At 41.3% G+C, this 21,593-nt stretch overlaps 1 protein-coding gene across 2 annotated transcripts in view; it reads right to left on the bottom strand.

The window, feature by feature from the left end:
* Positions 1–12,024: 12,024 nt before the first annotated feature.
* pcdh19 (protocadherin 19) overlaps positions 12,025–21,593 on the bottom strand; it is a 50,684-nt gene continuing 41,115 nt past the window's right edge. For both annotated transcript variants that reach the window (XM_034543701.1, XM_034543698.1), the window contains exon 5: positions 12,025–12,584. In XM_034543701.1, the coding sequence (XP_034399592.1) occupies positions 12,025–12,584 (560 nt within the window). The remainder of the gene's footprint in view (positions 12,585–21,593) is intronic.

Below are 21,593 nucleotides of genomic sequence, written 5' to 3'. Positions count from 1 at the left end.
ACTGAGCTGACCTATTAGCACCCTCTTATTTGAACTGCTGAATGAAAAGTACCAGGGTCCTTTCTTCAACCCACCGCAGACAGTTAAGGTCACAAAGTAAAATCCTTTGGTACTTTCCTCCAACCTTTGGCTCCTGACTCTGCTTTCTCCTATTTCCTCTGCCTGGCACAGAGCCTTGATTCCTCCCAGTGTGGACATTCTCCCATGCACCAACTCTGACTATCAAAACAACAGTCATTAGGCAAATTTGCCTTGGTGCAGGATTACGTTAATTATCATGGAATTATCACTTCATTAAAGCAGGCAGAGATAAATTATCTCTGATGAAACAAATGCAAAATCAGGAAATAATGATCAGTCCACACACAAAAAAAGAGAAGAAACTGCTAGTTGAGGGAAATCAAGTCATTGTGTTCCAGAGAGTTGGTCCCTGAGAGACATTGCAACATGACAGAGCAAGTGGGTTTCCACAGCCGTGATTGAGGACCACCCACCCCTTTACCCAATGCAGTGGCATTTCACCTCAATAGAGCCTGCATTTTCCCAGCAATTCATGCAAGTCATTAATCATACCAAATACCATTGTTAATGAATGTCTGCATCAGCCCAGTAACGTTCTTTGTTTCCAGGCAGAAGGCTGTACTGTACTGATGATTTTTTTTTCATTTCATGACCTCACTATGACCATGATGACGAATATCCAGATGACTTTAACGCACCAGGATCATATTGTGCATTTGCTTAAAACCAAAATGATTCAAAGTGAAACATCCTTGTTTTCCACATTGCAAGAGAGGACTATGGGAAACATACATTAAAAAAAGGTTTTGTAACATCATTCGCTCTTTTTCAATTATCTTTTTAAGGTGCGACAGAAGACAATAAATCCCATGGGGCGCTCAGATATTCTTTTCCCTAGTCTTTTTAATGATCTAAATGACTGCAGCACAAGGACTCTGGTCTCTGCTTGATTTATAATCATTAAAATAACCCTATTGTGACATAACACAGTAGCCAACTTTCCATTGCTTAGCAATATCAACTGATGTGCAGTATGTGGCCTAAGAAATACAGTGTTCCTATTAAGCTTCATACATTGGTTGGGTGAGAATATTGGGAGAGAATAATGGGGAAAATATTGCCTCAAACCACACTTGACCTTTTTTCTCCTTCATAATTTATTCATGCTCTCATTCATTGTTTTGTAGCTAAAACAACTGTGTTTTCCCCCTTCCTGATACAGCAGGTCTGATCGTCTATTTGGTGCTTATTCTTGAAGCCTAAAACTGTAATCTGATGTTATCTTGTCTGACAGTGTGTTGCCCTACAAGCTGAAAAAATCTTTTGTCTGAATGGAGCATAACATTTTGGTGACACGAGGGGGCAAGAACAATTCTCGTCTCTTGTTGCCCCCATTACTGTTTCCAGATGCAAAAAAAGGATTTAGTAGCATCTCCCTGTCATGTAAAAAGCAGCGAACCTGTCTCTTGTGTGAGTACACGTACAAACCAGTGTTAAATGCCTAATTATTCATAAAAAAACAACATGGCAGCTAAGTGGTTGTTTGCAGTTGTCATACTATGGCCAACAACCGTGGGTATGTAACTCAAGAAAGATCATTGACAATAAAAACCTCGGCCTATCCTCATTGCCGTTTCCAATAACCATCCCTCTTCTGTTGCAATAACCTGCTATACAATGTGCTGATTTAGCGACTTGATGAACTGCACCACTGAAGCTGTAATGCAGACTCCACTGAATCCCTTAAGGACTTTCTCCTAATGGTGGCACACTCTTCCATAAAAATGCTAGTTTGCTTTGGAAATTGAGGTGCAGGTTCATTAGAAGCCATCCTGTTGGATTTGAGAATAAGCTCCCAAGTGAGTCAGGGAGAGAGGCCAAAGGAATCACCAGAGACGGGGGAGGAAAAAATCTAATACACACAGTGTGTTTTTCTGGATCTATAGTAGGTTTTACCCTCTCCTGCAGTGATGGTGGTATCACCCAGGCCTTCCATTGTTTCAGTGTTACAAGATGAAAACTTACTTACTTACTTACTTATGATTCATGAGGTCACTCTAAACAAAGGCACTTACTCTCCAGGAATTTGTGATTTCTAGAAGCGTTGCATTGCTAGAATGAGCTGCAATACCACTTTTCAAACAGCACAAAATACATTTGAATTCAATCCCCAGCACTGAAGTGTGCAAAGTTGAACGAAATGATTGGAAATAATAAGAATGGAATTTGACAACAAAAATATGGTCAGGACAAAATTGCACTAGAGATGAAAAAGGTGTGTGGACACAATTCTGAACTCAAGGATTTTAGCGATACAATTCTCACAGCATAGCGATATATACACTGCTATGCTGAGTACACCGGTGTCGAGTAACAAATTACATAAACCACCCACAAGAAATCTGTGAAGATGTATTTCTGATGACGCAGCTACTCCACCATGGCCGGAGAGCACTCTTTCTATCCTGACGCTTGATTCCAGACAACTTTATGTTCTGCTTTTGTGGACGAATCTGTCTGCAACCATTTCTACAACTTAGGCTCAAGAAGAAAACGTGTTCAATTTTCTTCCACCAGCTGCACTGGAAGCTACACATACCTGTAGTCAAAGCTCTAGGCGATCCATTCACTTTTGTTCTGAGATTTAAATACAATAAGTAGTGTGCACTCTGCACACCATTCCAATTTCAGCTCTCTAAGTAATCTCTCATTCTTAGTGAGATCATAGTGAGATCCTTTCAACCCTTTTGTGTCACCGCCTCTTATAAGGAGCACAACAACATTTCTTTACAGCAGTCATGTATAAATAGTATGCATATCTAAATATGTTAACATTTCATTTGCATATAATGTCGATCTTGAATAGTTTGATCATATGAGGTATATGTAAAGTATGCATGCACACTATGCATCAATGCATACCAAACAGATACATAAACAGAAGATGCTCCCTCACATCTTTACCTTTTGTAAACCAACATTCAATTGGCTACAAACTGGCTGCAACTGGGCTTTAGGAATGGGCTTTAGAATAAAACCTGAACTGTAAAACTTCTTTATAAATCTCTTTGTTTAAAAAAATGAAAGTTTTAATGATCCCCCAAGCTGCTCTCCAGAAATGATGTTTATATATGACTAATCTGCAACCGAAAATGGGTTTTGAAAGAAATACATTTTGTTTTTTATCAACATAATTAGGAAATCTTCTGGGCATTAGTGGCAAAAATGTTGATATTGAACATATTTGCAAATCGTATACAATCTTTCTCTACAATCACAGCAACCTACTGCATGATAAACACAAACATGCCATGGCTAGAACTAAATGCTGTCTAATATTTTTAAGGTGCAAGATCCTAGGTTGGGAGCATTTTGATTGCCTCTCAACGTCTCTCAGCATGCCGACGGCAACTCATAGCTAACAACAGTGTTCGTGGCGCTAATGATGCTCGCGGTGATAACAGTACTAACGGCGCTAACAGTGCTTGGGGCACTAAAGATCCTACCGGCGCTAACGGCGCTAACAGTGCAAACTACAGGGGAAAGTGCTGAGAGAGCTAACAGTGTTTCACTGATGGGGAACGGGGAATGGGTGCTCCAATTGAGCAACAACCCTGTTGGTCACCTGTAGCCGCCGTATGTGCAAAGCGGCAGCCGTGAGCTAACCAGTGTGGCACCGTCACGTGCACAGAAATGCACTGAATCAACAAAGCAAAGGGAAGCTCGGATGAGGGCACACACGGAGGGAGAGCGACTTCATTCACTGCTCAGAGAAACATTACTAAACTATATCTTTACATAACAAATAGTTGTTTGCTGCTATGTTCATGTTCAGACAGGTCTTTTAAGATGTCTTCAATATGAATATCATAATTAAAAATCTATAGTTATAGAGTTACTTCAAATGCTGTGGAAGGATAGTTTAGCATAAATCTCCTCACAGGAACTGTCACAGGAATACAGCTGGATCAAAAAAGGCCGATATCACTTTCTCAAAGCAACATTTCGGGTAAATAATACAAACCACGATTAATCACTTAGAATTGTTAATAACCAATATTTGGATCAGATTTCTCTGCTGCAGCTCAGTAAAGAAAGCCTTGTTCTGTCACAATGGCACATCACAGGGAAATTAATTAGGTGACATGCAGGACAAAACAAGTGTTTTTTTTATATCCCAGCTGCCAGCCTTTTATCTTTCCAGTGTTTAAATGACTTTGTCTGCTCTGCCAGCAGTAAAATACATCTTTCTTTAAGCGTGGCTTTTTTACAAATGTCTTGCAGCCACATAGATCACAACTGGTTATAAACAGGGCTACAGTGCAAAGGGAAATCAACACTGCATTCAGCAGAAATGAAGCAGAGTACCGAAGTTAAAAAGAAAAACAATCATTTCTTTCAGGTAAGCAAGGTAACATGAAAAAAAAAATCAATAATTTTGTTTTGCCATATATTTTGTGAGACTATTTCTTATCACTGACAGCCACATTTGTATTCTCATTTATGCAGTTGATGTTGTGTTGGGAAAGAAATAAAAGCTGTGAAAAGTAGCCATATTTTGTATTTGTTCATTTAAGTCATTTTGCAGTCAAGCTGACAGCCACCACAGTTGAAATTGATCTTCAGACGGTTTGTGTCTCAACCACTAAGTTCCAAGTTGCTTAAACGTGACAACGTTATTTAACTAGGACCCGACACACCTGACAGCTGACCTCAAAGGGCTAATTTCGACAGAGGCAGACTCCATTGCTTCATGGTCAACTCAGTTGGAATTTATCAATCCTTAGAGAATAAATAGACAACCCCCGCTTGCCAGCTAAAATGCAGACAGGTTGTGAGAGGAAATGCTGCAACTGCTCAGTAGTTTATTTATAATTTGAAACCCATCACTTTGATTATGTTTAATCTGTTTGCGCTAGAACCCATTGTCAGCTAAATTATAAGCGTAATAGGCACAAATGCCATTGCCAGCCAGTGGTCTTTTGCTTGTAGGGGAAGAAAAAGAAAAGGCAGATGCAATAATAAGGAGAAAGGGCACTCAATGGAAAAAATCACTGGTTTTTCAGACCGCTCTCTCTCATTGAATGCCTCCACTGACAGTTCAATTCAACATGTTGAATCGGCCGAATGACTGCTGATGAGGGCCTACTAAATCCAACAGTGTCATACACATTGCAAAAGCTAGTGTGATGGCGCTAAAGTGGTCATCTTCATTCACCATTAGCTTGGTGCTTGCAGAGTACTTAGTGTTACAGGCCTGTCTACCAAGAAGCTTATTTTCACTGTTGCATTTCTCTTTATGTGCACACAATGGAAGCGTTATTTCCCCTGGCACTCCATATGAAAACCAAAGGTCCAAGACACAAGCATTGAACCGTGTAAACTGTACAGCCTGCTTGAAAACATTATGTTGTCTAGAAGCAGAACAACAAAGGTTAAAATCAATATGTCATCAAATTGTAGATAATGAAGAAAGCAGGTTAAATTCAGTGACAGCATGAATTAACGCAGATGCCAAGATAAAGAAGCTGCAGTCTTGGAAAATCCAGTTTATATCTTGCGGAGAAGTCTTCAAACTACTATTGTCTAAACATCACAAGGAAACAACAACTAGAAACACCTGAGAAAAGACTTCTCACTCCTGCTAAAGGGATTTACATATTCTAGAAAACTACTCTCCTGTCTGCGAGCATACCTCAGTAACCATGAGAACTGACACCTGAAGTGGCGTGCTCTTTTGGTTTTAGCTTTTCACAGCACATTTTGGTCTCACTTTGAACTGCAATCCATCTTTCTGAATTACTGTAGCAGTGGAACAATTGATCCAATCTTTTAGTCCCCTGTAAACTCCTCTAAAAAGCTTAATTCAATGGACAGAAATGCAGATGGATGGCAAAAACTAATAAAAAATGGTTCCTACATTTAGATGTTTTGTATTTGGTATTCTGTTTACTGTCACTCTGCTGCCGTCCAAAAGGGCGGAGAGGTCAAGCAACATACCCTCACTTGGGTAAAATAAATGATTGCCAAGCAGAGGGTTTAGGTCAAATAATCACCCCTCCGATAATGCATGTCCATGGAGAGGGCTGGTGAGATTCATTGCTGTGCTACGGCTGACAATAATGGAGGCTTTCAAAGGCCACAGTCTTTAATTTCTTGTCCCTGCTATCAGCGTTTTATCCTCTAGAGAGGGGGAGGTCAACTGGCCACTGTCCCACAGCCCCAGAGCCTACATCCTGGGCATTAAGGGCTGAGAGAGGTGGCTGAGGTCAGGCTGGGATTCCTGCTGGAGATGGCAGGCAGAGGGGTCCTGGGGCTCATCGGACCCTTCTCAGACAAAGAGGCTTTACAGAGCAGCTCCCAGGTCAGTCTTATCAGGGCATCACTAATGGTTATGATATGATCTGTCTAGCATCACTTCCAATTAAAGCTTGCCGGGGGAATGTGGCTGCTCCCCATCTCACTGAGGGCACAGTGGTGTTCAGTGAATGTAGACTATTGTTTGAGCCACTCATTTCAGAAGCGATCAAAGTTCCATTGTGACTACCACAAAAGGAAATGGCCACTGGCCAGGCCTATTAGATATTTAGTTGTGGTGGGGAAATGGAGAATGTAGGCTAATCAGTCTTACTGATAGCAATTGCCAGCCCACTCATTGTGACAAAGACTAACCTCTTCAATACAATATAAAGCTAGAACAAAAAAGCCCCTCTTCCTTTTGGCCAGGAAAAATACGTCCCAGAGAGCCTTGAGAATTTCTACAAACTTTTTCTGACTACACATAGTCTCTGAGCTAATACCTTATTCTTAGAACTTGCCACCTTCAGATGACTGTGACTGCAGTAAAGCCATAACAGTAGCAAAGCCTGAACTTGTCAACCACAGAGCAGTGCAAGCCAGCGTCCACCAAGGACCTGACATCTCTGTCTCAGCCCAGCTGTGCTGATTTGGTGTGAGGACACATACCGGGCGTGGGGGGCCCAGCTCTGTGCCGATTTCAATTATCTCCAGCAGTGATGATAATCGTCTTGCTTAAAGGTGTGGATCTGTGGAGCAAACCATTATCTGTTTATTAACTCATCCAGGGAGAATGGAAAAGTACATGATTGAGGAAATTGCATAAAGCCTATACAGCATTTTGCTTTGAAGATACTTTGTAGTTTTAGATTTGCGAGTTACAACGAATTGCTGTGAGAGTAAAAACTTTTTTTCTCGAGCTTCGATTATACAAGAGATGTGAGCCTAAAGTGCTCAGTGTCTCATTTGCATGCTTGAAATATAAAAAAAACCAATGTGGCACACTGCAGTGGACCAGGGAGAGATAATCATTATTTGTAGATACAGTATTTGAGGATGCAGTGATTGAATTAAACATGCATCTCATATGGTGCATTCAAGATACATCAGATAAAACGGAATCAGCCCATTTTATGTAGCTACAGATTCCAATATTGTATCATCCTTTAACGGTTCAATTGCTAACGTTTGCAACAAAACAGCAAGAGAGCAGGACATTTATGCTACTTCACTGTATCAAACGTGTTGTTGGCTGCCATCTAATCTCATGGTGAACCCCCAACCAGAGGTTAGTGAAAAGGAGTTGGTCATAATGAGGCAGGAGCAGCTGCAAGCCTTTTGATAGAATGAGGTCACTAGAGCGACAGAGATCAGTGATTCTGATTGGGGGTTGGTCGCAGGGGCGTCTCACTCAATAGAACTGGCGACAAACTATTTTGTATTGAAGGAATGCAAGGCTGCAGGCTCTCCTGCTCCTTCTCAATGCATGTCTGTGTCATAAATAAATCATTTTAATTGTTCTCCGATTCCCCCTCTCACCATTCTGCTAAATTATAATTGAAACATTAATAGGATAATAATAGGATGTGTGTCCTGGTAACCTTTGATATAAATCTCGCCTGTAAAGGATAATATTCTCCATGACCACCATGACTCAGGAGTAATTAAATATGCGTGGATAAGCACCATTTTAGGGATTTACAAATATGGTTTCTGCATTGCAAATAAGGTTTGACCCTGTGGGATACTGTTGATATGGAAGATAATGTTTTTTAATAATACGTTTGAAAGAATTACTGCAATATTGTGCAACTAAGTTAGTTTTTCAAGTTACTGATTGTGAGACAGGCTTCTTTAAAATGCACTTTTTTGCCCCTCGGTTGGAGGCAGTACCCTTAGCTCAGATGAGTTTGTTATGGAGTCGCATGGGTCTAAAATCTACTGAAAGAGGATGTGTAACTTATATGAGTGGGGCAAAATAGTGGTATTGCCCATGAGAAGAGAACTTAGCTAGAAGAAACAAGATCCTCCTTATAGACTAATGGATGTGTTAGCGAATGCGCTTTCAGACCAGCTTTCATGTTGGCTCCACCAGAGGGTATAGAGGGAATGGCAAATTAATTATAGAAATGAAGCCAACCTCCTTTTCTTATCATGGAGGGCAGCTGTGTGTTTCCCTCTCAACCCGTTTCCCTTTTTCTCTGTCTACTGTGCTGGAATGTGTCCTTTTCGACATCTCTTCTCTGCTTCTCATCATCAATCCATAGTAACTTACTCAGGAGAAAGATCTGTTCATGGGGGAGGTGGAAAGTGGAGCCTTTATTGAGTGGAAATATCATAGAAATTGTTGCAGACTAGCACAGGAAGAATCAGGCTCAGTCTTGCCTCTCAATTTATTTCATAGCTTTTTTTTAGAACCTTCCACTCATAGTCGACTAGTAGATCGATATTTCAAGTGGGATCTGGTGTTGTAATGACATCACTCTGTTGGCTGTGAAAGCGCATTAACAACCAGCCGCATGTGAGTCTCAATGACAGGCTACATGGTCCTGATCAGCGTCTGTGTTGTCGTGTTTTGAGAGACATTTGGAAATGTCTCAAACATGTCATATGTGACCCACTCTAGTAAATGAAAAGAGCAATACCATCAGAAACAGACACTAGCGCACACTCACCTCACTTGCTGGACCATTCCCAAAGGTCTGCTTTGGAAATAATGGGAATGAGCAACAGTGAATGCATGGAATATTAATGCAGAGTTGCAGCCAGCCTCCACTCAAACTGTTAATTTCCATTTTATCATGACAAATAGAATAGACATCACTCCACGTGTTATCATGCTGTTTTCAATAACCGTTCTTAGACTCTCACATCATATTACAGATTGTAAATGGCTTATGGCGGACCTATATCTAGTTCAAAATGAAAGATGATGCATACTCTTATAGCACACACACACACAAACACATTTCTGCTTCACTGATTATTCAAGTGAACCAACGATGATGTCAGTGCGCATTAAATGCAGATGTTAAATGTCATAAAGTGTCATAAATTTCCTGTTTTTGGCTTGTGTATTTATTTGGTAATCAAAAGGTTTAAATGAAAGTATGATGCCATGCTCTGCTTTGACAATGCATCCTATTTTAATGTTAGTACTGGCAGTTTGATTTGTGCAATATCTGTGTGGACAGGCACTAAAAATAGTTCAGTCAAATTACTTATTTTAATGTTAGCAACTATGCTAACTAGCTTCCAATTTCCCAGGGGAAGCTAGTTAGCTTGGCTTGCTTACTAAATACAAATAGAAACAGAACAAAGGAAAGAGATAACAATAGAAAAGAACAATGGTTCCTACCAAATGTTGACCGTTGCTAACGGTGTGTAACCAACACAATGTTCACTTTTTTGAGAGAGGGGGAAACACTTTAGGTGTCATTCTTTGTAGGCCAAAGGAAAAGCCCATCCAGAGGAAGGACGCCTGGAAAGTGTTTCCACAAATAAGCCCCAAAAAAGATAAACAACTTTTTTTGAAAAATAGCGGTAGTATAATTTTATAACTTTTACACCAAAAATCCGAAGAACTTTAAAATTGTATTGAGTAAAGACAATGAAACAAAGCAGAGGACATTTAATAGTTTAATTATAAGCTGCTGTATACATTCAGTGATTATTCTGATTTTCATGTTGCCAGAAGCCATGGGTGAGACCAGCAAAACATTCAGCTACAAAATCTAGTTTGTTGTATGCAATTTGTCAATTTTCATTCATATTTTTCCACATTGTACACAGTTTACTGCAAAGCAACATAAAACCACATTGCTGATGTGCAACACGGTTCTTCCAAGACCTTAGTTTGTTGAAACATGATTCCATCCAGTCTGTTGTGTGGTGCTCGTAGGAGGGGAAAGCCCTGTTTATACCACTCTGGTCTGAACCTTATCTTTGAGATCAGCTGAACACAGATGGTGCAGGGTGACAGCAGTGCTGAGCAAAGCTAGTCTTCACGTACGAATTCCCTCAATTGAGGCTGAAAAAGTCTTGTTTAAACTGGATTTGGCCCAATAGTAAAGGCGACTCAATTAGACTGATAAAATCGGTGGAACCCTGTGACCAGCATGAAGAACGCTGGGAGCCGTTCTTTCTCCTCCTTAGATACTAAGATTAAGCAACATCCTGCAATTTTTAAGGTTTCGTTTGCATCTTTTTTGGTTTCTTTTGCTATCTCACTCTAAGCTCGTTGAACTGACACACTAATGTTGGTGCTGATATCGCTTTTTTGTTGTCGTTTTTTTTGTCTTTTTACATTTTCTAGTAGCCCACACAAAAACTTGATGGCACAAGAACTGACCAATAAGAAACTCTTTACAACAAGGTAGACTGCAACAGTTGCCAGGAGTCACACAGTAAACAAAAAATAATCCAACTTCATTTTGAAAATAAAAAACGAATCAGATTCAATATAAAAGCAAAAGACAAATGAACAAAAGCAAGTTAATTTCAAGTATAACTTACTCATAAAATAACTACACAGCATTAAATATTCTCATTATACATTTTTAAATTATTTATAAAATATATTTTGGCATATATGTTTTTTTTTATTTTTGTGTTTGTGTAACAAACGCTACTGTAGCTTCAGTTGAACACCAATGTTTATTTGTTTTTTTTCTCTTGAAACAAAACATTAAAGGGATTGTCACATAACAACAGGTTATTAAAAATGATAATAGTAAACCCTATAGAGAGTTTCACATAGCAAGACATTAGTGACGATCCCTTCTATCCTAGCCCCATAGTCAAAAGTCAAAAAAGTACAAGACCAGAGCACAATGTTCTAATTTGTGCTCCACTGGCTACAATCAAAGTTGGGCACAGGATATTTCAAAAAGTCTTTTTTTCCATACAACTCAATTTGAACACAAGGATCCGTCTGTCCCATTTCCAGTGTTCAGAGTGGCTGGGCAGATAGCGAGAGTTCGTTTAGCTCCATCCTTGATAAAATATAAATACTGTAAAGACCTCACAGTCAGATGACACTGGAATGTCCTCAGGGATACGCAGAGAAAGTTTAGTCAGGGAAGGAGGCAAATGAGACCTTCCCCTGAACGCACTGCAAACTGTTGAAGGAGTAAATTGGGAATATTCTGAGATGAATCCTGTGTATGTCATTTATTACATTGATGGAGCTCACTATACAAAGGAACAAAGAGCGATTTTGGCAGCTAGAACAAACTGCAAAACCAAAGAAGGCAAATATCAGTTTGTGTTACAAAAGTAGTTCAAAAGGCATAAGTGTACTTATGAATTGACCTCTCCGGTGTCCAAACACGCAGTGTTCTGCTTTGGCGCAAGCGCTGTCGAGGTCCACTGGGCATGTCCATGCAGTCAACAGTAACCTGCCTGTCCACTCATTACAGACTGATAGAAAGAAACTGAACAAAAAGCAAACAAGGAAAAAGTACTGCGACTACAACAAAGCCACATCCACTACCTCGGCTTGAGCACACAACTAGCCGCAGCATATTACAGTTCATCATCCTCAGCTCGAGCTGGTTCTTGAATATTATATACTGCAAATGGGTGTGTCTCTCTACTTCCACAGCCTGACTTTGTTCTGTGTACACAGAGCTGTTGTGGGGTACATATATGTGAGTTTACACGGTGTGTGTGTATGAATGTTGCTTTGTGTCATAGAGAAGCTCGCTAGAGCACAATATCCTTCAGGCGCTTGCTGCTGGGGGATTCCTTGTCTCGGCCATCGTGGAGAAGCGTGTTGATCTCCCTGACAGCTGGCTCACTGTCCTTCCCCTCAGGCTGCCGCAGCAGGCTGTGGTTGGCGATTCGCTCTGCGTCGCGGCATTTCAGTGTGTTGTAGGCAGATGACGGCTTGGACATCGGGCTCTTCAGGTGCACGGGGGAGGTGATGGGGCTGGCCGCCTCGCGCCCGTTGCCAGCTTCACGAACAGCCCCTCCATTGGCCTTGGGGCTACACACCTGAGACTCCTGAGTCCGCTTTCCCTTTAACTCTCCCCGCTCCACGTCCTCTGGCCCATCCTTGCCGAAGGTGGCAAAAGTCCTCTTGGCGGTGCCATCCTCGTAGTGGGGCACGTCCACTGTGGTGGCCTCGATAGACAAGGCGATGACATTACGGCCGTGCTCGGGTGACTTGGCGCGCGGCGGGATGGCGACACGAGGCATCCAACAGCGGTCAGAGTGGCCGAGGATGCGACACTCGTCCTGGCAGTGAAAGCCTTCGCTGGGATCTGTGGTGACACAAAAGAAAGAGGAAACACGATTGTTAAATTTGTCTGTAAAACTAGCTTTATGTTCAACTTGTATACTCATTTGCTATTTGGCTATGTGACATTAGGTTGCACTAACCCACTAAGCGCTTGGTGTACACGCACACACGCACACACGCACACACACACACACACACACACACACACACACACACTTATGTGGCCTTGATTTGATTTAAGTACAAATCTGTCATGAAATAAATGAAAATCAATGCTGCATTTTTATTATAATCAAAACATCCGAAGTTAAACATCTCTGAATGATTTGCTTTCACTTCAATGCATTTCTGCATCTGCTCAAGACTGCGGTCCCGTCAACAAACTGCTCACTGAAAACTAGAGCTGGATGTTTTGGCCAGTTCTAATGTGCCAATTAAATTATGTATTGTTAAATCAAAAGTCCATTTGCAACTCTCGTCTAATTGGGTTTTCTGTAGCAAACATAGATGAAAGGCAGGTTTAAACAGTGCAATCGGATATCTCGCGGAGAGAGACACCAGACGAGTTGCGGTGTTGTTGCCTGGTTCATCTCTCTCTATTCCTCTCTGTCTCTGTCATCTGGCGCCGCGTTATAAATATGTGATGATGTTTAACGCCGGAGTGAAAAAAAGAAATTGCCTGAGTCGGTATAACTGCACTCTTTCGTACTTTGTTGTGTTGGAGGGGAAGGACTTTCAAGACAGTTTTTGTCTCGTTATGACAACAAAAAAAGTGTTGCGCTCTCTTACTCATACTGAGACACTGTAATTATGTTTTTCCTTGTTGGTTTGATTTTACATATACGTACATGACAATTGCTAAAAAAGCTTGATTCTAGGAATATGTGAAGAAAGATGCACACTTCCAAAATGATTCTGCACTAGAAAACATAACAATTTAAAAATCTCTCAATCCCACTGTGCTGTGTTTTCCACCTGCTCCAATCTTGAGAAACAACCTGCGACTGAGATGGGCAATGACACATTTCTGCGTTCCCCTACCGCTTACACTCCTAGCAAGAGACATCCTCCTTTTCAGAGGCCCAAGGTGAAAAGAGAGGATTTTGAGAGGGATTGCCATCGACCCAAATGCATACGCTTACATCTGGCAATCGCAGCTTGACAGATCACCTAATTAAAATCACTAATGATCTGTTTTTCTCCCTTCTTTCGTGCACTCATGAGAGGCACCTCTGCTTAGACCCTGGGGATCGATATTTAAAGATTGGAGACGGGCCTTTCAGGGACAGATATACCAGAGCTGTCCCTCATAAAGTATAATCTGATGAGACTGGCAGATAACATGGTGACTAAATGATGGTAAAAAGTATCGTGGGCTGTTTGAACCCAAATATGGGAAATGGAGTTCTGGAGGAATCGTCACGGCTTGAAGGCTGAAAATGAACACCAGCACACACAAAAAGAAAAGCACCAGTGACCAATGTCCACATGAGCGCTCCATAGAGGAACAGAGGCGGCACAGAATTAGCTTCCTTTGATCATGTTTGTGTCTAGATGCGAATACGCACACTGACACACACAGACCACGGCATTCTCCTCAATAAATGCAGACTGAGACATCCTCCTCCTTACAAGGGACGGCATTGTAATAAGCCTCTCAAATGGAGTCTACGATTACAACGCAAGTTAACATCTTACAGGAATTCTTTCTGTGTAAAAAAATATAAGCTGTATGAAATATCATTAGACATTATCATCCCCATTATCCAGACTGCAGCATAAATAGGCAGTTTTATAACATCTCTATACAGTTAAAATCATCGTATGAGGCCAAAAGGAAAGAATGAGCAAATTGAATATATTTTCCACTCTTGTATGTATGTAAATTTGCATGAAGGCTGATTGGTCCAAGGCACTGCACCGGCGGCAATCAAGGAGACAAAAGGCAGGAAGCTGGAGGTTTTGTTGAAAGAGAAAGGGATCAATCAGAATGTAATAATGTAATCAAAAGTCTTTACTTCCGTAAAGACTACCTTTTTACCAGGTACCAGGAACATAATGGAGAAAAAACATGCCAAACACTCTTAAATGGTCCACTGTGACGGTATTTTTAAAGACTTTTCAAATCCTGTGTTCTTTTTTAAAATCTATGTAGCTGCTTTATCATAAATCGTATTTTGAATTTACCCCTTTTTGATGCCTTTTCTTGGACCAATTGTTAACAATAAATATGCCAGCATTTCAGTCATAGTAGTAATGTAAAGTATATTTGGAAATATTATATTGTATTACTTGCCGTCATTGAAAAACTCTTGATGTAATATGCATTTCAACATCGTAATGTAAATATTCAGTTTACATTTCACTCCAGTGATCTAAAAATATTTTTTTATTTTTTTCTGTGCTCATTAAAGATTTAGAAGCATCTTGCTTATGACTGCAATTTCCTCTAAATACTTTTGGCTTTTTTTCTATAGCCTGAAGCACTTTCTAAAGCATGAAAAGCCTCGAAGCACAAAGACATATAAACAAGTCGTATGCTCTCTACTTAGCAGAGCTTGCATATGCAGTGAATGCCATTTTCTCTCCTTTCCTTTAGGGGTCTAGGGGAGAGCAACTGGGTTGTAAATGGCATTGTTATGAAAGCCAAATTCCATTAACACTCACACATCCTGCCTCATCTCAGGGCTTCATAAAACGCAGATGTTGCTTTGAAAGAGCCACAAAAAATGGAAGAGACAAAAATTAAATAGAAAAAAGTTAAAGGCCATTGACCTCTAACAAAACACAATCTCTTCCTATTCAAAAAGAAATGAGCAAACTGCAAATAGAAAGAGATGAATTAATGGCTTTTACAGTGGCGCTTATGTTTGGAAGTCAAAATGAACAGAATAGAAGACAGTGACGCTTCCTCCTGCGGTGAATGTGAAGTCTTCAGGGAAAAAAGCTTGCCAATCCGTTTCAAGAGCAGACTTAAAGTACAGTACAGAGCAGGATCTCATTGGGAACATTTCCTATCTACGATTTTAATACCTATTAATTACTGAGGGAGCTCCATGTTTTTGAGTGTGGCACATTTAAGATACAAACGGTCCGTTGGAAGTGGAGGCAAAAAAAGAAAATCTATGTCTCAAGTAGCACAGCACTGCTATCGAATCAGACATATTGCATTTTATTACTGAATAAAGGTCCAAAGACTGGCAAAGGCACTGGGGAACACTTTAAATATGTATGTAGTGATGCGCATGGGTTTGGAGGATAATAAATATTGCCACTTCAAATGCAAAAAACAAATTCTCCTGATAATGCTGGTCATGTTTTTCTTTTTGTAGCTACCTCGAATCGCATCACTTTGGATCAGCAGGGGGAGAAAACCCACACGTTCCCTGCCATATCAACTTGTCTCTGCAGCCTACATGCAGTCCATTCAATCCCGTCTCCTTCCCTCAATCGGATAAAGGCGCGTCTTGACTTCAAGTTACAGCAGACAGATCTTCAGCTTCGGCACGGGGATCCCGCAACCCGACAGGCTCATTGCTCCATTTACCCCCGGACGCACCGCATATGATGATCCCTTCATGTCATGGAGCTGGAGGTGCTATTTGTTTGTTGCTAATGTAGCGAAAAAGAGGAATCAGCAAAAGAGTCAAATCCCTTGACACAAAGGGGAAGGGATGTGTTCAGTGAAAGAGGCAACTTCCCCGAAAAACTCCCTGAGCTTTCGCCAGCTATTTTGCGTCCTGGTTGGCAAACACTTGGAGCCTGGCTTTGAAAACACGGGCGCTTTTCCCTCCAAAATTAGCTCACACAGCCTCGAGGTAGAAAATAACTGATGTAATCCTATAAAATGAGAAAGCAGCCACAATAAAACAGAAAGCCATATTTTAGGGCCAGAGACAAGGGGGTTGAGTTGATGGGAAACCAGATTCAGGTGACAACATCTTCATTTTCTTTTTCTTAGTTTAACACGAGCCACAAGGCGATTGGGGGCTTGCTGTGCGACACAATTCAGTCAGCTTGGTTTTACAGCATGATGAACCCTAAAAAGAATTTGGAACAGCGGCGTGGCATGATAAATCATTTTACAAAGAACGTCTGCCACTTTTGGCTTAAACTACTTTTTTGTATTTCCTCTGTATGCTGACATATTTGTTGTAGCGGTAACAATGGATGTTCTGATTCTGTTTGTCATATGAAAAAAGAGACCCCTGAAGAGACAATCTGACAGTATGATGTAGTCATTAAAGCACATCGTTTAAAACAATTTAAACCTTGATATGCTTTTCTTGTGTCCTGCATAGACTTTACTGATTTCCTTTGATTTCTCTTCTTTTCCTGTTCTTTCCTCATTGTCTTATAATATTAAACCCTTATCGAAAAGCTATCAATTCAATTTGTATAGCCCAAAATCACAAATTTGCCTCAGAGGGCTTTACAATCTGTACACATAAAACATCCTTTGTCCCAGGACACACACATCGGTACAGGATAAACTCCCCCCCCCCCTCCAATAAACCTTCGGGAGAGCAACAAAGGAGGATCCCTCTCGCCGGATGGACAGAAGTACAATATATGTCATGTGTACAGAATGAACAACATAACAATGCATATGACATCAATTATTCATATAATAGAGAGAGAGAGTAAGTAGTAAGCTATCAAATATTGCCTGTCTATAGACTGAGACGACCATTATTGAGCTCTGGTGATTGAAAGAGCTCTGACATCATGTTTTAAGTCTTTTGTTATTGCTGTGGGAGAGGACCGGTACCAAAAGACGAAAAAATTCGATCTGCAGAAAGTTAAATACATGAGACCGTAGTCCTGGAGACTCTTTCCGAGGACAGCCCGGCCCGTCTGAGTGGTGTACAGAAAGGATTTAATTTGCTGCTAAAATGCTATCCATCCTTCTGCTCTCATCTTGGTGTATCTTTGACAGTAAGATGGCTGCTTTCTAATTGCTCTCCATATTAATTTTCCATCCTGGCAGTCACATGGCAAAGACTGATTAAATCTAAATTGTTACTACTTGTCTTGACGCCGCCTGTGATGCAGGAGCTGATGAAAGTATCACAGGGGAGGAGAAATTCAGAAAACACGGCACCAGCAGAACCGAGGATGACGGTCTGTGAATGGTTGGCGCTCAGACACCAAAGCCTGATCCTAACACTGGGGATGGAGCTTAACATCCAGTCTGCCCTAACTACCGCAAAGGGCAGTTCTACGGCCAGCCGAGGCTGAGACTTGGCCGAGCAGCCTCCCACACGACTCACCAGGGAGAGTCCAAGCACTGCTGTCATCCCAGCCAGCCAATTCAGTCTGTGGGCCATAAATCAGCCTGGAGGCTTGGCTCCTGCGGGAGCGGCAAGATGGAGTGTGATGGTCTTGTTTTTACAAACAGTAGAGGGGCACCCTTACTGCGCCACGCAAGCCATCATTCTCTACACAGCACCGAGTCCTCTCCTTCTCCCCACAGCATCTGGTTCAGTCACATCAAGCTATGCCCCCTTGACACCCCCAGATTCATCCCTCGCAGTGCCCTGCTCAAGCCAATTCTTTATACCTCTCCTCCTTCTATCCTCCTCTTTCATCTCACCAGGAATGCTGTCTCACGTACATCGCTGTAATTAAATAAATCTCTCGTTTCTGCCTATCGGACCAAAATTCCTTTCTTCTCTTCCATTCACATATTAATTGTCGAGGAAATTACACTCACTTTGCGGCCTTGTTAGCCCTGTCGTACGGCTGGTGGAGCCGGGGGTTCATGTGGCACTGGTTCTATTTCTGGGCATTAGTACCACTCAATTTATCAAGAACGAAATCACTGTCTAATCCATCCAGCACCGCAGAGAGCGTCTGACAGTTTGTCACTTCCACCCGTCCAGCCCGCGTCCTCCCAAAAGCCGATACCAAATGGCAAGTTAACTTAATTCTGAGCCCCTCTTTAAGTCGCAATTCTTTACAAGCACTTGTCAGTAACCGTTTTCGAAGCGAACAACAGCTTGAGCCACATTCTGCAAATGTTTACTTCCTCTGTGTGTATCCACTCGCTCGCTGCCGGCCCATCCAGCCCAGCCTGTGCATTCTACAGCAGGTCCCGGTATAAAGAATGAATTTCCAAACTGGTGTTGACAAACAATGCACTAGCTTCTAAATTGGTACAAACATCATCTGTTTAACAGCTGTGTAACAGCAGCAGTAAGAGAAAAAAGAAAGCAATCGCTTCGCTGTTTTATAAATCACTATGTCATCGCAGGGCACTGTTTTGTTGAAAAGCAGGACCGCTAGCCAATGGACTGCTTGATGGAGTGGAAATGAAGCGAGCTGGTTGTCATGATGACATGCATGGGTGGGCTGGCTTCAGTGCCCCGGCAACAAATACTATATGTAACAATGCAAGCTGAGGGCGTTCTCTCACCATATTGTGCTCGCTCTTGCTGTCGCTGGCTTCGAGAGGTTGCCGTGTCTCAGTGAGGCTGCGGAGGCATTACCTTCGGCTTCTATCGTGACCTATGCAACGCTTGGAGGGGCAGGAGTTACAGGGGTCAGACCTTGTGTGATCTACAGGTTTTTAGACCATAATTCATGCCCTGGTTTCATACACTAGATGAGTCACTGACTGTTTAACCCTCTCAACAGTCACTCTGGACAGGATTTAACCCAGGTGCAAAGGCACAGAGACCTGAGCCTGGCTGCATGAGGCTGAACTTGACAGAAAGCCTGTGGGAAGGCCGGTGTCATGTCTGCTTCAGCATCATGTTTGGTAGAGAATATAATCAATATGATGAAAAAGTAGGCGTTACTATTTGTGTCAAATCACCGTCATCAGAGCAAACTTACTCCTGCTGTTGCCTACAAATCTTTCTGTACCACTCTGGTTGGAATTATTCAGATTTTCATTTTTTTTAAGTTTATTTGACGGTGTCTGGGATGTGGCAGTACAGTGGGATGTGTCGGGCGAATATGAAAAAAATATAGCACTTCGGATAAAACATCATTGTGTCTCTTTAGTGCAGCATCACAGTGAGATAATCGGACCACAAATCTGAAACTGAGGACTTCCCAAAGTGCGTTTAAAGAGGCCTTAAAGGAATGGTTGCAGCTTATTATGGAGCATAATCAAATGTATATATATATATATAACTTTTTATGAACAAGATAATAAGAGCATGTTGACGTAGCTACCCTGGTGCCTGCTATTTACATGTTGATTGTATTGTCTGCACTTGCTGTCTTGTTATGTGTTGTTTTATCTTGAGATGTGTTAAGGTTTACACTAGAAAAACCACAATGGGGGGAAATTATGTTTTCATCCTCATTGTTTCTTTTAAATCATCAAATTAACCAAATGGTTCTAGTTACACTTTTATTTGAAAAATGTCAAATCAAATGTACAAAAATGATGTTGGAACATACATAATTATATCATATGTATTAATGCATTATGAAAATGTGAGGAGGTTCCTTAAGTGTATTTTGGTTAAATGTTTGGGTTCATTTAAATACAGCTCATAAATACAAACTGTAAAATGACTGAATATATCTGTGCTTTCCTCCACAACCAAAATGAATATGTACGTTAAGGATGAAAAATAATTAGAAAATGTTATACTGCTTTTTGGGCTCATCTTATTCACATAACTTGATCTATTTCCACTTAAAAGAGGTTATTGTGAGGCAATCTCATGCAGGGAGATATTCAAAAGCGTCCGAAAAGGCAAACATGAGAGAATTTTATTGAGTCTAAGGGGCTTTTTTTGCTTTACTGGTTCCTTAGCAGGCCATTGAGCTCTTCATGGCACCTTCCTTGACACTTTCGATTCAACACTTTATTAACTGATGTATAATAAACCGATAGTCTCCAATAACACGTTGAAAGGACTTGTTCCACATGTGATCTTTGACTCTTTGATAGACACACATACTGTCACTGAGACTATTACTTACTTCACAGCTTTGCATTCATTTCTGATAAAGGTATAGGGAGCATTGTGTTGTACTGAGATGAGATCTACTTCTAATGACACAGCAAATGTCCCCTTGGTCAATTCCCAGTGCCCAAATTGCCCTTCTAATGATAGGCTTCAAATTAACCTGTGTTCTGGCGCCCCAGGCCCACAGCAACAATACAATGCACTCCCAGAGCAGGCCACTGACGTCCCAGTTGCAGACCTGCCCACTCCGCCATGCCAGCCAGCCAGCCAGCCAGCCGGCCAGGCCGACCGCCTGTCTGCCTGTCTGTGTCTGCCTGGCTTGTTTCCTCAACAATGCATTGGCAGAGGACATCTTTAAATACATCGGCACAAATGCAGCGTTTCTGTGTTTAAGCTTGACCGAGCTAGCAAGCTAATTTGCTCCTAAACCCTTGAGTCTGGGAGAAGCAAGGGGGATAGACTCTTAAATTACATGTGTGATTGGGGTTGAGGGGGGGGGAAAGCTATACGGTGTGCAGGGATGGAGAGCAGACGTTCGGGATAAAGCGGTGTCTAGGACTGAGATCATTGATGCCTGCAAGGAACAAAATGTCACTGAGGTCACTTAGTAATTAAGACATTCCTTCATTGAATCTATAGGTGCGCGATCAGCAGGAATACATCCCTATTATATTATAATAGGTGTGAATTTTTAGCAATTGCAATGGGCAGGAGAGGAAACACAAACCACATATGTCAGGGAAATAATAATGATGAGGGGACAACAGTGGTCTGTGTGGCATGGAGCTTTCCCCTAATAGACAAGAGGTCTAATGTCGATTTCAAGACAAACACCAAGATTTATATTTGTGAAACTTTTAATCCCGATAGTTAAAAATCATAACTTATCAAGTGTGGAGACAACTTAATGGTTTGGGAGAATCTATAACCCATAAACATCCCAGAGTGAAAAATCATTATATTCTCACATTTGCCATGAAGAGACATTTCTCAAAGTTTTAATTTTTTAAATAATTTTTTCCTTTCTGAAGGGCTATTTCCATTAGCCATCTGAAATAAAGACAATACTTCAGTGCCTGTCGATGTGTCCAGCTACA

This window comes from Cyclopterus lumpus, chromosome 10 (genome assembly GCF_009769545.1).
Source record: "Cyclopterus lumpus isolate fCycLum1 chromosome 10, fCycLum1.pri, whole genome shotgun sequence".
NCBI lineage: Eukaryota > Metazoa > Chordata > Actinopteri > Perciformes > Cyclopteridae > Cyclopterus > Cyclopterus lumpus.
Note: the sequence above shows the minus strand (reverse complement) of the source record. Positions and strands in the feature narration are given on the sequence as shown.